Below are 24024 nucleotides of genomic sequence, written 5' to 3' on the forward strand. Positions count from 1 at the left end.
TTCATCCTACAAACAAAATAGCATCCATTATTTAGCCACTACCTACCACACACACATTACATTGCCAGAAGCCCGCTGTGCCATCACACACATTACTGTGCCCCTTCATCACCATGCTGTGCCTCCTTATGATCACAGTGCACCCTTTGCCCCTCCCCCTTCTCCTGGCCCCCCTACATCACCCTGTGCCATGCTGATGTGGCCCCCCTTCACCCTGTGTCATGCTGCTTTGGCCCCCCTTCACACTCTGCTGTGCTGCTTTGGCCCTCCTTTCACACTCTGCCATGCTGCTTTGGTCCCACTTTCACACTCTGCCATGCTGCTTTGGCCCCCCTTTCACACTCTGCCAAGCTGTTTTGGCCCCCCTTTCACACTCTGCCAAGCTGTTTTGGCCCCCCTTTCACACTCTGCCATGCTGTCTGTGCTCCCCCTTTTCACACTCTGCCATGTTCCCTCTTTTCACTCTCTGCCATACTCCCCCTTTTCACTCACTCCCGTGCGCCCACTTAAGGACGCTGCTGGTCTCGTAAGTGGGCGTGACCTCAGGTGTTGGTAGGTATATGAGATAACGGTAGCTGCCTCAACTTTACAGCTGCAAGAGCGGCCTTCTGCCTTGGGTACAATGACAACTAGTTACCGGCCGCCTCGCTGTGAAGATGTTTGTACCGAGGGGACAAGAAGCAAGACACCTGTGGAGAAGAAAAGAGCATCTGGAGAGAACTTTATATCCAAAATTCAGTCTCCGTTATCTGACCCCTCTTCCACTATAATGACTGACGCCCCATTATTACAGCCTGCCCATATTCCCCACCTATCTTCCTCTAGCCCTGCAGGACCTCTTCCATCACACAGCCTATGTCCTGCAACTCCTCCTTCATCATCTGCCTCTTCTCCTGCCCATCTTTCAGTACCCACCTTTTGTGATGTCCCTGTCTTACCAACCTCCCTATTTCCTGCGTTATTGTTAACACCTGTCTCTGGCTGTGCCAGTTTATCAACATCTAGCTTCAGTGCAGCACATATTTCAGCATCTGCCTCCTCAGTTACCCATTTTACAGTGCCCACCCCCTGTGATATCACTGCCTCACCAAACCCCCTATCTTCTGCACCAGTGATAATATCTAGCCCCAGGGCAGCACATATTTCAGAATCTGCCTCCTCTCATGTACATGTTTCAATACCTACCCTCTGTGATGTCACTGCTTCACCAAACCCCCTATCTTCTGCACCAGTGGTAATATCTAGCCCGAGCGCAGCACATATTTCAGTATCTGCCTCCTCTCATGTACATGTTTCAATACCTACCCCCTGTGATGTCACTGCCTCACCAAACCCCCTATCTTCTGCACCAGTGGTAATATCTAGCCCGAGCGCAGCACATATTTCAGTATCTGCCTCCTCTCATGTACATGTTTCAATACCTACCCTTTGTGGTATTCCTGCCTCACCAGACTCACCATCTCCTGAGCTACTGCTAAAAACTGTCTCTGGTTGTACCAGTCTATCAACAACTACCTCCAGTACCACACAAATTTCAGAACCTGCCCTCCCTTGATAGCTCTGCCTCCTTCTGCCCATCTCTCAGCGTCAGCGTCCTTTCCTCACTCACTTTCATCATCTGTCTCTCATCCTGTACCTCTTCCAACATCTGCACCTCCTTCTGAATCAGCGATATCCTCTGACTCTGCCCTTCCTTCTGTCTTACAAAATGAACCCATCATTTCTTTCAGCAAACTTCAGCATTGGCCCCTCCTGGGGGAACCTGTCTGTGTTGTATGCAGTAGATATGGAGAGTATATATGTGACCAGACAGAGCATAATGAGTGCAGTTATGAGTGTAAAGCTAGGGATATATTGCAGTATAAAGAGAAAACAAACCCCTAAAGTGCTGCTATAACTCCTGAATCTTCATCTTTAGTCACTGTAACTGCAGAAAATGCTGCAGATCCCATTACTATTAATATTATCTTGATATTTTTATCATAAATAAGAAATAATTAAAGTTTGGCTTTTGGGGGTGGGGGGTTAGGATTGTTTGGGCTTGTTTTTCATTTCAGAGTTGGCAACCATGGTTGGGAGGTATGCAATTGGGTACGCACAGAATTGCAGGGTCATCCGTTAGCGGGTCTTGGAACTGTCCTGGAATTGTGACAAAGAACCATTCCATTAAAATTGGACTGTCCAGCATAAATCAGGACAGTTGGGAACTGTGGGTCATATTGTCATATTCTTTTGCATTACACATCATCTTCAAGAAATATATATACAGATCCCAGGATATAAGAATAGTTAGTAAGATGCCAAGGAAAAAATCTTTAAAACTTGGGGCTGTCCATGGGAAATAGGAACACTTTCTTGGCAACAAATTTGTACTAGAGTCCGATAATCAAATACGGTTCTTGTATCCGAAATAAGTTGAAGCTGATTTTATTTCCGTTATAAATCACATTAGATCAGTGTCCGAGATTATTTCATATAGGGTTAACTTGCTTACGTCCTTTACTAAATGACAATTTCACTATATTATGACAATTGTCTCCATACAAATGGCCGCCATCGGGCTTCACGTTGAAAAGCTAGGGAGGACATTTATATTACCCAATGTATTCCTCTTGCAATTTGATTTGCTTTTTGTGTACTTTGCTCCCTACATGACACTACCATCTCGCCCGTCTGATCCGAGTCATATACAGGCGGAAGTGTGACGCCTTCCAGCAGGAGATGCTTTAGGTCTGTAAGTGTGAGTGCCAAGATGGCGGCGCTGAGGGTTGTTCTTCATGTGGGGTTTTTGGCCTGGAACGTGTTCGGGGTTTATCAGAATGTAGCGGTGACGGGTTCTGCTCTGGGACATGGGGCAAACACATACGGAGGCAGGTGGAAATACCTGACTTTCATTAACCAGGTGAGACATGGCCCCCTTTAAATCGTGATTTGACCCGGCATGATCTGTTGAATAATAATCCTGCAATGTCTGAATTATAAAATAAATCAATGGTGTCTTTCATAAGTTGGAAAATTAATAAAAATCAAAAAAATCCTAGACTAGTGCTCTTTAGTGTTTTATTGTACAGCTCTGTTTGAATAAACTCATTAGTTGACTCCCAAAACAGTCTGTTTGCCTTTCACCTTACTATATTTAGGTGCATGTATTTGTGTAAACATAGCAGTGGTTTATGGAAATGAGTATCCTAAAGTCTGTAGGGTTCTGTGCTTGAGTGCAATAAAAAAAATGTATATCCGTATCCTTTGATATTTTTGTTTGCTAATAAACTAACATTTTCCACAAGTACAGCTAAAGCCTGCATACAGTGCATGTACATATCTACACATTTTGTAACTGTGACAATGTATATATGTCCAAATTTTAGGACACATCTATGTTTTTACTTTAGTATGATGTGGGCAGGGCCTGATTAAGTGTTCAGATGGCACTAGGCTAATACATTCTTAGCACCCCCTCACCTTGTACACCAGGCTAATACACAGTTGGTAAAAACAAACTCATCCTATCAATGTTTATGTTTGTGTTTTTTTTATAAAGCATCTTTGTCACTCATATAGCTTTAATATCAGAATTGTATAACAGAATGGAGGCATGAACGAGCAGTACTAAGGATGAATCTGTGGAGGGGTCTGTCATGTTTGCACCTGTCACCATCCTTGACCCTCCTACTCTTATCTAGAAGTGCCCGCCCAAGGATAACTCATTGTCTTCAAGATTTACCATGGGAATACGTGAAGATTATAACCTTACTACATTTTTCTTTCATGTTTTTCTTTGGAGAACAACTATTCTTTAATATATTAAAATCAATTTCAGTTTATACCTCTCCCTGTCACAATTTTGCAGCTGCCAAAAGCCTTTGTCCTATGCTGCATCATACTTGCCAACTCTCCCAAAAAGTCCGGGAGACTCCCAAAATTTGGGTCAGTCTCCCGGGCTCCTGCGAGAGCTGGCATTTCTCCCGCATGCTGGAATTCCCTTGTTAAAATGACCCGATTCATAGAGAATTGCGTCACTTTGGCCCCGCCCCCACGACTAAACGTCATTTTTACTCGTGGGGGCAGGGTCAAAATGACCCGATACGCGGCGTCCGTCCATTAGTCAAGCCCCTTTCCCGGACGTCGCCTACTGAAAGTAGGCAAGTAAGGGCTGCATCCTAGTTAGCCTATTGGAAAATCAGGCCCTGGATGTGGGTGGTTTGATACATATCTCTTCCAATTTGTGTGTGAGAATTCACTTATAATGGAAAGAGGGTAAAGGCCATATTCATATTAAATATACAAAAAAGATAAAAGCTGGATTTGCACTAAATTAACACAAACACAAAGATGCACATGAAAACAAGCTGTTTAACTATTGGGTCTTCCTTGGGTCTTTATCAAGCCCGAAACGTTGAACAGCTACACTAGCCCAATAAAGGGTTTGAACTTATTTGTATCCCTTGAGTGCTTGCTTCATTTGAATATTTATAAGCTTCAAATGCCCTCGGTGCAGTTGGATGAGCCGGACTGTATATTGAGGAAGGAGGGTAATAAGAGTAACAGTAAATGTTCTGATGGGTACAGGTAGTTGAAATTTTGTTTAAGGTAATACAGTTAGAGGATAGCTCCCACTGATTACCTGTTAATTATACAAAGAATTATCTGATATGCATATTAATGAGGTGTTATAAGTGTAATAGATGTCTAGGAGTACTAACGTTGTGCATATCCAGGTGGTCTTGCGTGGATCCAGCAAGAACTCTCAAGATGTCTGTAGATTCGGGTGAATGATATTCGTATGTAGTTTACTGTGTTAGATTTGTGAAATATAGTTCTAGTATAGTCCATTAAGTGAAATGTTTGCAAAACCTTGAATGTTTGTTTCCTGTGCTAAATTAGCCTTATTTTTGCTATACACATACAGATGTTGGCGGGCAATTGTGTGACCCTACTATTCAATCATAATCCAATCATGGGGGGGGGGGATCGGTTGACCAGTAATGCACATCTGTGCATGTGTGGTGTCGCTGGTCAGAACGAGGAAGTTACTAGTAGCTTTATCGAATCCAGCAATTTGACCAAAACGGTGAAACATTTTGGGGCATATTCAATTAGCTTTTCGGTTCGCGTTACCGCGGAACCTGCGCAGTATTGCCGGCAATACGGTACCGCAATAACGTGGATTTTCATACGCAACCCTATGGGGTGCGAACGAAAATCCACGTTATTGCGGTACCGTGGATTGACTTCGCGGCCCGTTCCAGCGCAATCCCGCAGACCGGAAAGCTAATTAAATATGCCCCTTTATATGGCCAGATTGTTCATGCATGCTTTAGTTTAGTCATCAGGTTGAATAGCTAGAACTGATGTATGGGCACATCTTGATGCAGGTAATTAATAATACTGTTATATAGCGGCTATATATTATGCAGTACTTTCAGAGAATATTTAATGATTGAGATCCGTTCTGGCACCAATGGAGCTTACAATATGTATTTCCTACCACACACACAACCTACCAGTATGTCTCTGGAGTGTGGAAGGAAACCAGAGCACGCAAACACATGGAAAGCATACAAATCCCATACAGATGGTCATGGTTGGGATTGAGCACATAACAAAAGCTCTGAGAGGCAGCAATACTAACCACTGTGCCACTGACTCGCAGCTTGGTTACTTCACAAACCGTAATAAATGTATTTGTCCTCTTTGGACACTGGTCTCATAATGTGCCCCATGCCTCAGTGTTGCCATTAGTTTCTAGGGAGTTGTGTGCTCTAGTCTTATAGATATTGGTTCAGCCAACAAAATGGCTGACTTCACTATGTGTTAGTGACAGGCATGTTTTAAGTAGAAATTTACCAGAATTTGTTACCAGTAGCTAAGCTTGTACATTGATTAATTTGTAGTAAATGTGGTTCTTGTCCTCTCATATGCACTCTCCTACCCATTGTTTATCCCGCAATCCTTATTTTTATTTTATTTTTGAAGTTTTTATACTTTACCATCTACTATTTCACTTCTGCAGTTTGACATTTGTTTAATTCATATGCTTTTATTGTGTTGCAAATGCCAGTAAAATTCGTGCAATTAATGCCAGTGGGAATAATACTGTTAAATGGTATATTTTTGTATTATATTTTGAATTTATAGATCATGTAGACAGCAAGCTTTTTAGGACATTTGAGATGCTTTCTGAATTTTATTTGTATGCTGTTTTTATCTTCGCTTGTGCTATGTTATGTATATTAATAGCTTTATTTTTTTGTATGGAAATAAAATATTGCGTGTAAGAGATTTATTTAGCCCATGGGACCTAGTAAAACTTGAAAACCCAAAACATGAAATCTTCTTCTTGTCTTTCATTCTTATGTAACTGATAAATATGTGGAGAGTATTGCCCCTAATGGATGTGGTGTGTTAGGAAGGATCTTTGCTAGTCCAGGAACCTTTCCAGTCATATATTCATTTATTGCCAGAATTTATAATTTCTTCAGTGCAAGTTGGTCCCACCTTATGATAATACTTGTAGAAATGAACTGCTATTTACACCTGTAACTAATTCAGTTCTGTAGGTCAGACGCCTACACCTACAACCTGTCTGCTTCACTTGATTTGTAACTTAATATCTGGCAGATGGGGGAATTCGAGGAATCTAAGCGATGTAAAAGATGAAATAACTTCTGTCTGCATTCATAGTTACACATCTTCCTGACTGACGGATGGAATGAAATGAGTGCTGATAACAATTCTAATTTAGATTTTTTTTTTTTGGTGTTCACTATGATTATGTAACATTTTCAGTCCATTTTATTCAGCCAAAATAATATGGAATTTTATTAACTTGGAGACACATTGTCAAGGCATTTGTTCTGCGACGTTACAAAGGATAGTGCCAGTCAAAATAGAAACTTTCTTTAAAAACCTCCTTCCCCCTGAGAAGAAAAACCATGAGCATCCCTTCATCTGGGCCCATGTGGTTAAAGAGGCTGTCTAGTCAAAAGAAAATACCCTCTCCCAATAATGATATAATATTCGGTATTTACAGTTGGCTATCCAGCCCTGATCGACACATTGCTAAACTCCCTTCTCTGGTGCTAGGCAAAGTGAGAGTAGAATATGGTGCATTGCTGGAACCATAGAGGGCTCAAGCTGCTCATAAACACAGTGGGCCTGATTCATTAAGAAAAGTAAAGCAAAAAAAATTGAGTAACTGTTGTGTTGGGGGGGGTAAATTTAAAATGTGGGGACAGATTTATAGTTTGGATAGGGCATGTCCTAGATCAACTTTAAATTTCAGTATAAAAATAAAGCTGTCAAGTATTTGTGTGCTACATGAAAAAAACAGCTGGTATTTTCCTTATGTGCAAATTAAAATCATTTGCACCCTTTGCATTACAACATGGTTTTGCCAAACCTCAAAGTTACTAATTTTTTTGCTTTGCTTTACTCTTCTTAATGAATCAGGCCCAGTGAGTTGTACAGACAATTTGATAATTTTAGATCAAATTGATCCCAAATTGCTCCATTTTTGAGTGGGCCTTAAACGACCAGTAATCCCGATATTTGCTTGTGTGGGATCAGTTAAATATCAATTACTGCTGTCAGAGCGAAATCTGATTGGCTGATGACTGAGATCCTATAGTGTGCATCATCATCATCAATTTGACCAACTAGGCTCGCCATAATTGGACCAATCTTTAGACTGTGCGCAGAGCTAGTTCAGCCGTGTGTATAGTACATAATGAACCTTGTCCTAATGTGTCTGAGGAGGTGCTGCCTGAGTTGAATACAATAAGCACGTGTTCACATATATTGTGTACAAATAATGTAAAGTGAACTTAACCTTTACTATTAACACTATCAAGCCACAATCTACACTATCATTGGGCGTAAGAGTACACAGTTGTAAGCATGGTGCAAGAAATACTGGTTATGAGTTGTACATATCTTGAGATGTCCAACTCAACATAGACAAGTAAGCACCTCCTTTTTTTCTTTTCTTTATGTTTTGATCTTTCTTGCTTATGTTCTGTGTGCAAATATGTCCAAGGCAATGAGGTCCACAGTTTGAAGTTTTGCATCTTTGTTTTGTAACAACCTTTTGGGGATTCCAAAATATCTTTGCTATAGTAATCATATAATACTATAACCACCATAAACATATTTAGGATTACTGTAGCACCTCAACGTTATTATTGACCCATGGGGGTGGATTCAATACAACGTGAGGTCCCGTTGGAGCTTCACACACACTTCCTAGTTTTATGGTATTTTGAGGTTCAAGGAATAATCTGCAGTGTTTTCACGTACTCGCATCATGCGAGGCTCCGATGGATCTTCGTACTATTTGAATTCCCCCCTATAATGTACAAAGTGGATTGGACAGTCTTGTGTTCATGGGAATGTTTGTCTGGGGCTCTTGGTGCCTTTGAAATGATTATACAGGTTGTCTCAACAACATCTGAAACTTGGTGTTTACAGGTATTCTAATTATGTATGACATATTGTGAAAAAAATTACTTATCTTGGGTTCCTCTCCTTGCAGTGCTCTGGTGATCAGGTTAATGGGTTGCAGATCCACAGAATACATTTTAATCAATGAATCTTTCAATGTGCATCTTGAGACACAGTGTTCCATATGGAGATAGTTTATATCAGTCAGAGACAAGTGGGATGTACTGTGTGTATTTTTCTTCATGACTCATCTCAGAGTGTTGAGATGTATAGACCCGACCAGAGCCTGCCATCGGTAAACGTCAAATCAAGATTCCCATGGTTACTATAATAAAGGGACAAGCAATTGTCTAGGTTAGATACCTTTTTTTTTTTTTTTTTTTTTTTTTTTTTTTTAGGACTCGCTGCATATTTTGTGTGCTTCCAAATCTCCAGTAATCCACCTAGAACAGTGTTCTATGTTTATCGGCAGAGTGTTACAATGTATACTTTTATTTTCTAGGTCCTTCAGACTGTATTTTTTGGCTTCTGCGTATCATGTGACCTGGTCCAACTCTGTCTCTCCAACAGGAACCGATTCTGTATATTTCTGTCGCGGCTAAAAGACTGCACCTTTGGTGTTCTGGCATTTCCGATTGGTGTGGTAGGCTTCTCTTCTTGATAAAGTAACATTTTACTAGAACAGTACTTCTTAAAAAAAAAAAAAAGAAAATTTTGTGGTTCATGTTGTATAAAGAAAATGTGATCCTTGTCTTTTCCATAGTTATTGCCAATGTTCTATTTTCATGATAATTTGGCCACCAGATCCACTATTCCTTTAGAATCTATTTAATTACGCTTATTCCTGTGTATTGGATACAATTTGATCCACATAGCAGATTTCTTATTTTATCCAGATGCAAGTAGAATGAATACATTTGCTGCAGCTTCCTTTTAACATATATTATGCTTCTCTAGTTTGTAGCTACCTCATTCTGGAGCATTTACGCTTACGATCGGGAGCTTGTCTACCCCAAGGAATTGGACAGCATAATTCCACAATGGCTCAATCACACAATGGTAAGGCTTTTTTGAAGCTGATTATAAAGATCTGCTGTTTTTAAGTGTCTTCCATGTGCAGGGGAGCTCCACCTCAACCCCACATTGCTCTGGTCAATGACCACTCGTTGCAGGAGCTAGCAAGGGAGTTTAATATGAAGAGAAGAATAGAAGCAGAAACAGACTAACCTCTCACATCGAGAGTCACCATGCTCGGTCTTGCAGTGAGCTGTTAGTGACTAGAGACATGGAGAAGGTGGGAGAGGTGTGTTGGATGCTTGGAAGTGAATTCACAGCCTCATCTCTGCCACTGGTAAGGTGGAAAACCCTGAGACGAGGTACTTGCCTGGCTTTATGGGTGGAACAGTTGTGTACAGAAAAAGATTACTTTCCTGTTGCTTTAGTGACAATGGTAGGTATAATTTCCATGTTCTGATGCTTGATAATAATTTGTTTGATTTTTCTAAATCAAGCCCAACTTCTTCCTCATATATTCAGAGTTTCCACCCACTGCCAAAAGATTCCAGGGGGTATATTTACTAAACTGCGGGTTTGAAAAAGTGGAGATGTTGCCTATAGCAACCAATCAGATTCTAGCTGTCATTTTGTAGAATGCACTAAATAAATGATAGCTAGAATCTGATTGGTTGCTATAGGCAACATCTTCACTTTTTCAAACCCACAGTTTAGTAAATCTAGCCCCAGGTCTTTTGCAAACTGTGTCTAAAGTTAGTGAGGGGGCTCAGGAGAAATTTTATTAAATAATTTGCTGAAAGTAGTAGTAGTAGATGCTTGGATCAAACTTCCAGGAGATGTAAAAAAATGTAAACACACTTGGATAGACACAAGTCTTTGCTATGGGGAAAAAAAAACATTAATAAAAAGGGCAGACTAGATTGGCCACTGTATTTTGTTTATCATGTATATAGAGAGGAATGCATATTTTTGTTCCACCAATTGGTTTCTGAAAAACTAGGTAAACTAAACTATACAAGCATGGGACCATTTTTCCTTTTTTCATAGTCCATTTACCTACTCTCAGATCTGTCCTGTCCGTCTTACACCTTTTGAGATAGTCCTCTTGTAATGCATCAGAGGAATAGCCTGGCCTGGATTGAACGTGTCAGTAGATGTCTGTGAACTTTAAAGATAGACATAATTTGTTTTATAGACTCTAAAGAGAGCATAAATCTGTGTATCCATCTTCTTTATTGACCAACATTATTTTGTTGGTTTAACACCCATAACATAGTATCTGCATCATCCTTACCACTGTCTAACTAGAATCTCAACCTATGAATATTAAGGACTTTTTACTGTGTTGTAAATGTACTTGTATAGAATGTTGGTGTCACACATGGTATCCGTTCCATTCCGCAAAGTAAACACTGTTTTGCACTTTTCTTTACAGCACACGTTTATACTACCACTGCTCCTCATTGAGCTGCTTGCCTGTTCACATCAGTATCCCAGCAAGAAAAGTGGGCTTGCAACCCTGATGGTGTTCTGCTTTGCATACCTGTCGTGGTAAGCAGACTATATGAATTACAATGTGTGTGTATTACTTGGCAGCGTGATACTATGACACACAAGATCCTTTCTTTTTCTTTTATTCTTGTTAATTACAAGATGTACAGTTAAGGATGGATGTTTTGCTAATAGTAACTTTAATTTTGTGAAATACCAGGTGGTTCAGGACAATAATTTATAGCATGCCAATATATTAAATATACATCCTGCAAATTCACTAGGAAGCAGTGAGCTCCAGAAGCCATGAGGTGTTTCAGCCGTTTTGTGGGCTGAACCAATATTCATTCGAATGCAGTCTTATCAGGAGCTCGGCATCACTTTGTGAGGACCACAGTAGAGGTAACCATTTTTTGGGCTTAAGTAGTGCAGTGCAGCCAATAAAACTCCGTAGGAATCGGTGACATTGCTGAGACTTAAAGTCATCAGTTCCTACTCCATTTACAGGCAGCATTCTTATGGATAGCTGCTGTTAACAATATTTCTACCTTCCCAGGGAATAGTCACTAAATGCCCTTAAAGTCAAGCAAGCCTGAACCATATTCATGATAATTTGGCCTGTGTGCCCTATCAACTAAGGACCTGCAAGGCACTAATGTATCACCTTCTTTTTGGCAGGATCCTATGGGTTTATTATGCATCAGGAATTTGGGTGTACCCAATTCTAGCCAAGCTGGACGCTGTGGGAATGTCGGTATTTTTTGCGATATCTTTCCTAATTATGGTTCCTTTCTATTGCCTGGGAGAGTGGCTGACGCAATTGCGTTGGGGTAAGTTATCATTTCTGTTAGTGCTACATTCACAAGGTTTGCATAAATATTAGTTTTCTGGAAAGTTTGGGAATTCATGATACTATGGTAACAAATCTTCATTGGACCAAACCTCACTATTCTGTTGGCTACAGAGAATGGGTGTTCCGGTGACCTTTATTTTAAACTAATGCCCAAAATACTGATGCCAAATCAATGATGGTGATAGAGAATGCTCTTTAAGTTGTAAATTTCATCACACTATGGGCTAGATTTACTAAGCTGCGGGTTTGAAAAAGTGGGGATGTTGCCTATAGCAACCAATCAGATTCTAGCTATCATTTTGTAGAAAGTACTAAATAAATGTAAGCTAGAATCTCATTGGTTGCTATAGGCAACATCCCCACTTTTTCAAACCCGCAGCTTAGTAAATCTAGCCCTATGACTTTTTGTGTCATATGTAACTAAGCACTACTTTCCCCCCTGCACCCCATTGAAAGGAAGCATTACATTGAATCAGATTTCATAGAATGTTATAGGGTTTTGTGTAACTTTGTACTGGTGCTGGAAGCCATAGCAACCAATCTGATTCAGTAGGGATTGTTGCTGTATTTATAGCATAGCATGAGCTACGGTTATGTCTTCTGGGTAAATAAATGATACCTGTTGTAGCTGGTCACAATGTATGCATCACTTGTGGTAGAAGATCGGAAGCCTTCTCTCAAACTCGTGCTATTTATTCAGCAGGTTCTGGAAGACCTTCAAAAACCAAGAAAAAGAAGAAGAGCAAGAGCAAATAAAGCCAGTGCTAAAGATTTAGGATCAACATTTTTAATTATTTTTTTTAATTAAATGAACAAGCAAAGGTTTACCGCTTGAGGATACAACTACAACAATTTTATTGCTGATTGCTACAGTTAATTGTTGTGCATTTTTTCCCAACTGTGTAGCAATATACAACACTGCTGAGAAGGATGCTTTGGCTGCACCTTTTGGTCTTTTTTTACAAAAAAATCAGAGATGAGTGTACAGGAATGCTGAATCCCTTCCAGGATCTCCTAATTCATTTACAATGAACAGGCATCATGTTCTCTGCTGCTGGGATGGGTTTACAGTAACTGTTGGAACTCTGTTTTCAGTCCTACCTGCCACTCAACATTTAAGTGAAATGAAAAAAAAAAAAAACCTGGAAATATCATTCTGAAAATCCCTGTATCTAAACTTGCTTTTTAAGCTGGTTGCGATTACATTCCTGGGACTGAACTATTTACCATATGAATGTACTTCAGGCTGGTCTAATGCCCTGCCTTAATCTGTAGTCTCGCGGCAGCCTATGCACAAAGGAATTCTGGGTGTAATGGCTCGGTGTAACGCTACAGGACCTAAGTTTTGGCACTATATTTTTTATTTTGTTGACTGTGTAGAAGACCTTTCAATGACATCACAATGGACTATAGAGTGTGTTCTAGGTGTGCTTCCAACATTGTGGCATTCCCTTCAATATTTTATATGAAATTAAATGTACAATGGGGCAAGGCTGTGCCTAAGACTGGATACACACTACAGAAAATTTCTCCCGATGTAAAATCTTTAACGATTTTACCAATGACAGCATTCTGATTTCATGTGTACACACTGAACATGATTTACCGTCATATCTGTGCTCTTCATCTGTCTTAACCATTGGCTGAAAGGATTGTGGCTGTGCTCACTCCATAGACATCTATGGACACTGCTTGTCGTGAGTGCATATACACTGCAGAATTGAAACAGCATTGTTCCATCGTTGAAAAAGATTTTTAGCTCAGTTTTAAAGTCAAATGAAACGATACAATGAGCTTTGGAAAGCTAAACGTTCGCAATTGTAGTGTACACACTAATGTGATATGGGGCCAAATGCTTGTTTATCGTGTCGTTGGTCCGATAATCAGCTGAAAACCCTGTAGAGGGTACCCAGCTTAGCCAAGTTAATATTCCAGAGTGGTGGTGATCGTTTGCAGCTTTATTTTTAAAAACAAGACAAAAATAAAATAGTAGAAAATTAACTTGCTCTGCCACCTAGTGTTGACTCCAAGTGCATGCGCCAGGCCACAGAAGAAAAACTTCAAAAACTACGTAGTGACTTGGTTGAGCTGTCTGAGTTAAAACTCCCTTATCTGCTTCCAGGCAACCACCTCAGGTGCTGATTAATCACAAAGCATTAACAGGCCAAATTCACAACAAGGCTCAAATAACAGAAATGTACTGTAAGCCTAAACAGCCAGTCATGTATCGGCTTACAAATTGCTACTTGCAAATTTAATAAACACATGCTTGATTGGTTTCTCTGGGAAACTAACTATTTCATCTGTTTGCAACATACTATTAAGAAGGCCTGTATATGCCATATAAACAAATATAAAGCTACAACGTTTCAATTTACTGTGGAATATGTTGGTGCTATAGAAATAAAAGATGATTAATTTACACAAGGTATAAAAAAAAAAAATATATGATCAGTCCCACGTAATAGTACTAGATCATACTGGAGGACTACTCCGGTGTTTATATGTTATTGTTAACCCGTAACCCAATGAATACAGCTTTGGCACAAATATGCAGATTGGTGGAAACCTTGAATATTGATTGTTGCAACCAGACTGTGGTCTGTGAATAAAATTGAATTACATATATACTAACCTTTCTCCTTGCTTGCTGTGATACTCCCTTCTCTGGAAAGTATTGTATTGTATTGTAAACAGTGTAACTTTGTCTGGCAGGGAATCTCATTTACAGGCGATGATACATTGTGGAGATGATGCTGGTGACACACAGTGCAATATCATGGCCAGTATCCAGTAACTAACCCAGTGTCGCAACATTAGGCCCCAAAACAAGGCTGATGCCTGATCATCCTGGTATTGCTGGTATTAGCTTTCTCAACTTCCTCAGTTCCATGTGTGCAAAATGATGGTAGCATGCATTAACGCATGAGAAACTACAATTTTGTTGTCCAAAACTATAACACCACATTTAAAATTTTAGATTGCAATATTGGAAACAAGCCCATAAAGAAAATGTTAATCCTATATTTCATGCTGTTTTCAGGCATTAGCATCTGAAAAGTTCAGGTAACAATGTATAGGTGTTAACAAGCTGCTATCTACATCTCTACACTCACTCCAGCCCTTATAATGGAGACAACCAAAGATACCTCTTAAACTTGCCACGTGGCATTTAATAACTTTACTAATTGAATGCCAGGGTTGAAAGTTGACGTCCTTTCACAGAAGACTCAGGATGCACACCATGCTTTTCAGAAATATTAATAGAAGTATTTACAGTGTAATACACAGTAAAGATATATGACAATACATTTTACTCACAAGATAATTTCAAGGTCATATACACAGTACATAGAAATACTTGCATACAGTACACAAATATAATATTATGCAGTACAACCACTAAGATAACATATGATGCCAATGAACCATTCCTGGACAGGAGTTTCTAGTCAACCAGGTTGAACACAGAAATTCCTTTTCTTTACTGCTGCTATGACTTGCATTTCTTTTATATGTGTGCTGTTTTGTATCTGTGTTATCTGGATTGGTGCTTGTTGGATTTTCACTTCAGCCATGGTGTATTGTGGGCCAAATGGTAATTTTATGGACATTAAGTTTGCTCAGAATAATCACATTGAATTCTGAGATATGACAATACCAGCTTTAATGGAAAGAGTGGAAGGTTCAACACTATGCTCTGGTCCATTTTTACTTCAGAAACTGAGCCTCTGAGTTTAGTAATTTAACCGAATCCCATTATTTTGGAAGATTTCTTGGTTTGCTGCTCAAAACCCGTCTATTAACTATTTGGTTTTAAACTCTCAGTTTTCATAAAAGATTGAATCTGAGTTCTTGGTATTGTAAACTAATGAAACACATAGTCCTGTTCTAAGGTGTTGAAGCCTTTACCTCTACAATATAAACAATTCTCTTATGTTTGTGATAAGAAAAATACTGAACAATTACCACTTCATGATTTCTGGGCGAATTTATTACTAGAGGCTACCATACCCTTTGAATGTACGTACATATTAGACCTGAATTAAAAGTGCTTGAGGAGTACCTGGAAGAATTTGTAGCCAAGTGTTTTATTTGTGCTTCCTTATTCCCAGCAGGTGCACCTATCCTCTTATGAAAAAGAAAGACTGTTCATTATGACCTTGTATTGACCATAGAGAATATTGAATAAGATTTCAATTTAAGAACCATTATCTTGTCCCACTTATCTCAGAATTGCTGGACAGACGTCACGCTAAAAGTTTCACTAATATAAACTTATGAGGTGCATACAATTTGATACTCGTATGTTGTGATGAATGGAAGACTGCCTTTCAATCCAATTTTTGACGTCTGTCAGGATTCCTAGCATGGACTCCAGAGAGATTAATAGTGTGAAAATAAATTGCCTTTATGAAGTAGAGATTCACAGGCAATGAATGGAACAGTAAAATGATAAATGGCAACTCAGTTCAAGGCTGCAGGTTCAAAACAGCAGAACTGGCAGTTATAGCATGGATAACACAGGAAGTCACAAATGGTAATAAAGTTTGTAGAGGCAGAACAGAGTAGCCGGATTACCAGGTCTGGCTTAGAGCTTGGAGAAGCACAAGCCAAAGGGTCAAAAGCCAGGAGAGCCACGAAGGTACCAGGGAATAAGTAGGAGCGAATTCAAAAAGAAGTGTCTAGGTCAGAAGATAAGTAGCAAATCCAAGGAACAAGCAGGGGTCAATACCAGGCGGTGAGACAGGAACAGGACACAGGATTACTCTGAAAAAACAGTAACAGAAGCAATAGATGACCTGCCTCAGCTTACTGGAAGAGGCAGTCTTATAAAGGCAGTGGAACAGGTGCTGATTAGGGAAGGGGGTTAACTACTGTTGGTGTGGTGGAATGTTCAATGGTAAGATAGCAGCACCTCTGGCAGTAAAGAGGTACTGCAAGCCAGATACAAAAAATGTTCGAGTTCTAACATACCCTTTGCAGACAGGAACAGTGGAAGGCAAAGCCGCATCCTCATAGAAGATGCTGCAGTGCAGCTGGAGGCAGATTGTGACCACGTCAATATCTGGTGATGACTTTTGAACTGTGCAGTACCACAGCAACTCTTCAATATTTCATAACATTTTTAGGAATTTACTAAACCAATTTGTTGTTTCTCTTAATCTTCAACTTCCTTAGTTGAGCATTAAAGGACATGTTTAAACTGCCTTACAATGTCTTTGTACCTTTTATAGATTATATGTATATTATATAGCAACCAGTGTAAGTTACAGCACAGGTTAAATTAATTAATCTCGCCTCAAGGTCTACATATGGATCCCAGCTAGGACCAGGCTATGATACATTGTCGGACTCCTAGAAATGTTAAAAAAATTAATAGTTAATGCCAGTTTCTACAGATGTTTCATGAAAGACTTTCCTAAAATTGCTGTTCATATTACATGATTAACAACAAAGGGCTCATCCTTTATTGCATCCCAAATAGCTGTGTAAGTGTTTTCTTTGCTGAAGACAAGATTTACAACAGCTTTTCTTGATGTATCCCAACCCAGAACTTCCTTTTATCATCGAAGTAGACACTTCAAATTCTTCTCTCTGGGCAATACTGTCCCAAAGAGAAGATATTATTGCATCCATGTGCCCTTTTCTCTTATCAAATAACTGGTCAGAACAGAACTGTTGGCCATCATGGCTGCTTTTACTGACTCGAGACCTATGTTAGAAGGTGCTATTCACCAAGTAATTGTGCTGACAAAGCACCATAATCTTGAGTTTATCAGGTCTGCACAGAGACTCCCACTCTGACCAGCTTAATGGAGTTATTTCTAAAACATTTTGACTGTCTAATTTCTAGCAGAAGCAGACCTGAATCTCATTATGAGAAGGTTGAGGCATTATCTAGATAATATAGTGAGGTTTTATCTCGGGTTGAATCAAACAGGCCAATCCTCTCCAAATACATTTTTTTAGGGAGCTATTAGCACTAGTTAACTGACATCAAGAATGGTTATGGATCTGATCCTTCTAAATCCCCCAGTGAATGTACATTTAACCTTTCCAAATAATTTATGGAAATAATGAACATCATTTGTATGTATTAAGAGCATCACCTTTAAGAATACGGTCATTTGTTAATGACTCTAACCGTCCAGGCCACAAGGACATTGATTAGATCCACAAATTACTGTCTCATTATTTCTGGTAGTAAAAATACAGAGAGTATGTTAAACGATTTATATAATTTTGCTGTACTTGTGTCTGGTGCAAGACTAAAATTCTAACAGTTGTTGACTGACTCAAAAAGATGGCTCCCATTTTGACCTGTCATAGATTTGCAAAAGTAACAACAGAAGTAAAGAAGTGTATCACCTGCATGGGGTGCATGATGTTCCTTCTGATTGAGGAGTGTTCTTTACCTTTTAGCTTTCGGAAGCAATTGTTAATGAGCAGCAGGCGCCACTGCTTGCTAAGCTGGTTGGTTGCCTGGTAACGACAACAGCTGTACTACAAGTATTAGAACTGGGTAGGCAATGTCCTGCTTTCATCTGATTGCCAGGCAACTAGCGTCTTCAGTCTCTGCTGCCGTCGTCTACTTGGCTGCTAGGCAGCTGCATCTGACTAGCAGTGATTATTGCTGCTGTTAGGGTTCGCTGGGCTCTCCCTCTCATTGGTCCCTCACTAAATAAATGCCCTTTCTGACGTTCTGTTGAAACCCAGACCGTTGTTTGACCTCAATGGTTTTCTCCTGTCCTTGACCACTACTTATTATCTGGACTCTCTCTTGATCTCTTCCTACATTGACCTTGGCCAGTTCGCCAGATGAAGTCCTGGGGGTAAATGTATCAAATTGCAATTTTTGCAGATTGCCGATATCCGGTGACTTTGCATGGTAAATTTAAAGCTGCAGTGGCTTTAAAGGCAAAACTTTGCTTAAACAACAGTTTTGTACTGACCTCAATTTTCATTTATCAGTGCCTTCCCTCTTTAACCCAATAGTCAGACAAAACTAATTATTCAGACACTAGAGCAAAACCTTTGGTACCACCCCCAACAAACCTCAGCTAAACAGTACTTTTTATGACAATTTGGGGTGTTACCCATGCCGCTGCCCTAAGATGCATATATTCCTGCTGTTACTGCTAGATTAGAATTGCCACTAAATAGCCTTGAGTTGTTAAGATGTTATGCCATGGCCAAGTGTTAAAAGTTAATGTGTCTTAAACTGAGTTCACCAGTACAATCATGGATTTTTAACAAATAGGAATAATAGATACAAAAGTATAATGATTAATAGTAAAAGTTTTTACTTCACGTTAAGGTTTGTCAAACAGGGAATACAGTCCAGGAAATCCCAGCTAAACAAAGCATGTTTTTCAAGACTTTTCTTAAACTGGAGAGCAAGCGTCAGGGCATATTAAAGGCTATTCTATTCTTTGTTTTCTTCAAGGGCATAGACTGTTTTTAAATCTTTGCTCCAATCATATACTAGGCATAATCATATTGTGTCTGGGAATACAAAATGCAAGGTCCCATAAACTTTCCTCTGGAATTTTCCAACCCTGACCATGTTAAATGAGAAAACAAAACAATATGTAATAAGAACATAGTATAAAGTGGAGAAATATTAATGCATGTACCTATGAGTTTAGGATGCATTATGTATGGTAAAGCCTTGCCTTATATTTGTGTGTGTGTGTGTGTATAATATATATATATATATCTATATCTATATCACTGGAAACCTAGCTACGTACCATCCAGAGGGTGTAATTCATAGAGGTTGAGCATATTATCTGACATTTCCACCTCCTGCCACTTACCATTAATCAAGATGGCTAGTTTTACCTCTGAAGCATGCACCTTGGTTCCTGTTTCTTCTTATGGCCATATTGAAAAGCACTTCCTGAATAAATCTTTGCTTCAGTATTTTGGTTGCTCTGCTCTTGTTATCTGAACCAACTCCTGCTGGGAGTCCCTGCTGCTGTGTAAAGCTGGGTACACACTTCACAGTTTTCATCCAATAATCGGCTCAATCAGCCGACATACGACCGCTCGTTCAAAAGTCGGGTCAGTGTGTGTAGTGACACAATGGTCGAAAGTCTGGCCAAATGGACGATTGTCGCCTCATTTGGTTGGTCGTACCGTTTAATATTTTCGTTCCAATCTCGTTTCCGTTGTGTGGTGTGTATAAACTTCCGACCGATCCACAACAGTGAGTACGAGGTTAGTGTGTATGCAGTCCATGGATCGAGCGATTGGAACATCGATCGCATGTAAAATCGATCGGCATAAAAAGTTGGGGGAAAATTCTGTAGTGTGTACCTAGCTTAAGACCTGGTTTATATCGGACTACTTTGTGTGCCAACATAGCTTATTGAGAATAGAGTAGCAGATACTGATCTAAGAGTATCTGCTACTTTATAGAGCTGTTTTTATCTGAATGCTCTTGACTTGCTTTCAGTATACAGACTCTGAAATTAGCTCCATTGATCAATTTCAGCTAAACACTCCAGTGTTGTGACATTTCCTTTGATTTGCTTTTCTCCTTATGTGTATGTTTTTCCTTTTTGACTTCCTCTCTTTTTATGTGTGCATGTTTTCATGTGTAGTGTATGCAGAGAGAGCACTTTTATCCCTGGTGAGGGAGAGAACTGTCCTTCGTGGTAGTCGGTGAACAGACAGAGATGATTGTTGGGTTCTGGCTTTTAAAGGCAAGCACAACACTCCCAGCAGTCAACATCATTGTGCACATGTAGAAGCATTTCACACATCGGCGCATGCGGGATTGTAATCGTGCATCAACATGCTCAATGTGATTGTGCATGTGCACAATTCACTTGGGTTTTTTGCACCACCTGCACAGCATACAGCCATGACCCCACTATATACATTAGTGTGTAATGCAGTGAAGAGAGCTGTCACTCCTTTAACGTTATCTACTAAATATCGCTGTTCATTTTTTGTGATAATTTATTTCTCCTTTGAAAAGCATATCGTCCATTTATGAAGCCTAGTAGCACAGAGCCTGAATAAATCTCATTTAAGAGGAGTTTTGAACTTGAGCAATGCAAAGAAGCCCAAGTTTGTGACAAGATTAGTGTGTGCATTGAAAGATCTGTCGAAATATGTGGTATACGTTGGTACAGCCTGAATATTCACTAGGAAGAGGCTGCTCAAATAGCTGTGTGTCGGTTGTTGAGGGGTTAAGTATAAATTTGTAACTCTAGAATTAAGGACATCTGTGGTGTGTTAGATGGCTTCCTGCAATATTAAGATGTCTCCCCCTGTGGACTTGGCACAACATTGTTCTGTCTCTCCATCAGCAGTCTGATATTGAAGGGTCGGAGGAAATTAAAATCTAAAAGGAAGATTACTTCAGATCAGTAACAAGGCACCTCCAAATCTCCATGTTTCCTAGCTCGGGGTCAGTAAACCTCCTCTGGCTGATGCTCCATTTATGGGACCAGCAAATACTTAGCTATCCTGTTTAAATTTGAGAGATAAGATATTTAAGATTGTGCAGGTCAGTAGTTTGTATACTGTGCTGCTGTACTGAGATTTTACATGGAGAATAATTACTAGTTTATGACATTGTTTATCTGCACTATTGTGTTCTCTCAGCCCCTAGATTGTAATCTCCCTGTAGCACACACCCTCTACCATTTCTCTCAATTCTGGGGTACCCACAATGGAGGCGGCCACTTTGTGGGCTGAACATATATTCAGGAGAATCTAACCCATCAGATCTCTTGGAACAGTTAATCACTGAGATGCTTTGTTGTATGTGTGTGATGGAGGCAATCATTTTATGCTCTAAACCACTGTTTTGAATGCAGTGTATCAATTCCCTGTAAAATATTGACATCGCTAAGACACTTTGGGGTATATTGAAAAAGCAAAGCTGTTGCCTATAGCAACCAATCAGATTCTAACTATCATTTTTTAGAATGTACTAAACAAATGATAATTGACTCTGTTTGCTATAGGTAACATCTCCACTTTATCAAACCCGCAGTTTAGTAAGTATACTCCTTTGTGTCTCAGCAGTATTTTGCTAGTACCTGGTGAATAGATATGTAGTCTTTCAGTTTTATGTGTGTGCTGTGTGTTTGTGATTATTTGTATAACCAAGTGACTTACTCCTCCCATTGTAGTGATTGTTTTTTGAATAGTATATAAGGAATATAGCAACTCTTTTAGGAAATGTCTGAATTGAAGTGCAACAGAAGCAGAAGTGAATAAAACTGAGTTTATAAACTCAGTTTATAAAACTGAGTAGTTTGGAAAGAGAAGGAATTTTGTGCCTGTAATATTGTTACTGTAGCCCTGTTTGTATTAGTATAGGGCAATATTCTGTAGACAGAAGGATTGTCTGAACTGTATGTCATTCTCATATTCGCAAGTGTAGTTATTATGTTACAGTTGAAAATTGTATTACTGTGTCCCCACCTCCTAGATTGTCACCACTCCCCCAAAAATCATTTAGAACAGGCCTGTCCAACCTGCGGCACTCCAGATGTTGTGAAACTACAAGTCATGCCCTTCCAGCTATCAACAGGTTGTCTACTGGCAAAGCATGCTGGGGCTTGTAGTTTCACAACACCTGGAGGGCCGCAGGTTGGACAGGCCTGATTTAGAAGATGAGCAATTGGGAACAGTGTATGATCTGGAAGAGTTAGCACTGTGGGTCATAGACATGGCCCAGTACCTGTCCCTTATACAATTCTTCTCATAAAGCTTAAAAATTATACTGAAGTAGTGGTTCCAGTGGTGGTGTAATGTTCTATGAGCTTCCAGAAAGTTGATGTTCTGGATACAGTGGTATCCCCCAAGAAGTCCATTGAATGTAGAAAGTTTGTCATAGGGGGATTATATTTTGAGAGATATTGGTCTGATAGTTGGTCAAGAAGCAAATACTGAGGTTAAGGGACTTGCCAGGGTCTACTGCTCTGAGAGATAGGAAGTGCATAGAAAAGATGGGTAAATCGTTTACTCAAGGTGGAGTGGCAGATTTTGTACAGGTTGGTACTAATGCTTTATCTACCAGTGATGATAAAACAGTGTAGTGTCTTTATCAGTTAGTAATGAAACTTGGGCACGCAGTGTCCATGTCCTGCTCGAACACTTGCTTAAAGACATTATGCAAGAAGGATGAGTTTGGAATCGTTTGTCATTACAGTGGTGTTTGGAAGAGATAAAACATTGTTCAAAATAGACTGCTAGTACTAGGAGAGCAGCATTCAAGTGTTTATTAGTGGTTATATATACCAGATAAAGGGGTTCAACAAGAGTCATGGTACAATGATAACCATAACTGCGACATAATTCTTCCCAGTTATACCCTGTTTCGAAAAGTCAGAGAAGGAAACATGGGAGATGGAGATGCTTTTTACGTAAAGAATGAGATCAAAGCAACTTTAATACAGAATTCCGCAGATAGGATAGATCGTTCTAGGGAGGGGGTGTAGTGTAGAAGCTGATGAGATTTGTAAAATAAGAATAATTTATAGACCACCAGGACAAGATTAGGGATTGGATATTGTATTAATAGAGGAACTACTGAGATGGCAGTGAAAGGTGAGGTGACAGTGGGAGATTTCAACAGTAGTAAAGCAGAACTGCACCATCATCATCATCACCATTTATTTATATAGCGCCACTAATTCCGCAGCGCTGTACAGAGAACTCACTCACATCCGTCCCTGCCACATTGGGGCTTACAGTCTAAGTTCCCTAACCTACACACAGACACACTCGGGTTAATTTGTTAGCAGCCAATTAACCTACTAGTATGTTTTTGGAGTGTGGGAGGAAACCGGAGCACCCGGGGGAAACCCACGCAAACACAGGGAGAACATTTAAACTCCTCACAGATAAGGCCATGCACCAAAATAAATGTTATAGGTTTTAGAAATGCTGACTTTATGAGAAATAATCAATGGACAGATAGACTGCAGGAATTTTAAGATAAACTTAAAAAAAATAAAAAATAAGCACCATTACGTGCAACAGAACTTTGTACTAAATGTTAGTAAAAGGAAGACAAAGCTAATATGGTACTCCAAGGAAGTGACAGTTGATATAACTAATAAGAAAACTGCATATAGGTAATGATGACACAACCGATCGAAGGAGGATAAAAAAAATAATCAAGTTGATCTAAAAGAGACTAAACACACAGTAAAGTATATACAGATATGCCTTGACAAAGACTCTAGATG

The 24024-nt window shown here is 39.6% G+C and overlaps 1 protein-coding gene across 2 annotated transcripts; it reads left to right on the forward strand.

The window, feature by feature from the left end:
- Nucleotides 1-2623: 2623 nt before the first annotated feature.
- LOC142094535 (androgen-dependent TFPI-regulating protein-like) lies at nucleotides 2624-14428 on the forward strand. 2 transcript variants are annotated; one of them, XM_075176794.1, is made up of 6 exons: nucleotides 2624-2902; nucleotides 8945-9085; nucleotides 9400-9501; nucleotides 10892-11007; nucleotides 11626-11777; nucleotides 12501-14428. In XM_075176794.1, the coding sequence occupies exons 1-6, from the start codon at nucleotides 2753-2755 to the stop codon at nucleotides 12554-12556; spliced, it is 717 nt and encodes a 238-aa protein (XP_075032895.1). In that variant the 5' UTR covers nucleotides 2624-2752; the 3' UTR covers nucleotides 12557-14428. The 2 variants fall into 2 exon arrangements, with proteins under 2 accessions (XP_075032895.1, XP_075032896.1); XM_075176795.1 differs by having other exon boundaries at nucleotides 2627-2902; nucleotides 12504-14428.
- The last annotated feature ends 9596 nt before the right edge of the window (nucleotides 14429-24024 follow it).

The sequence above is a fragment of the Mixophyes fleayi genome, chromosome 6 (genome assembly GCF_038048845.1).
Source record: "Mixophyes fleayi isolate aMixFle1 chromosome 6, aMixFle1.hap1, whole genome shotgun sequence".
In the NCBI taxonomy this organism is placed as follows: domain Eukaryota; kingdom Metazoa; phylum Chordata; class Amphibia; order Anura; family Limnodynastidae; genus Mixophyes; species Mixophyes fleayi.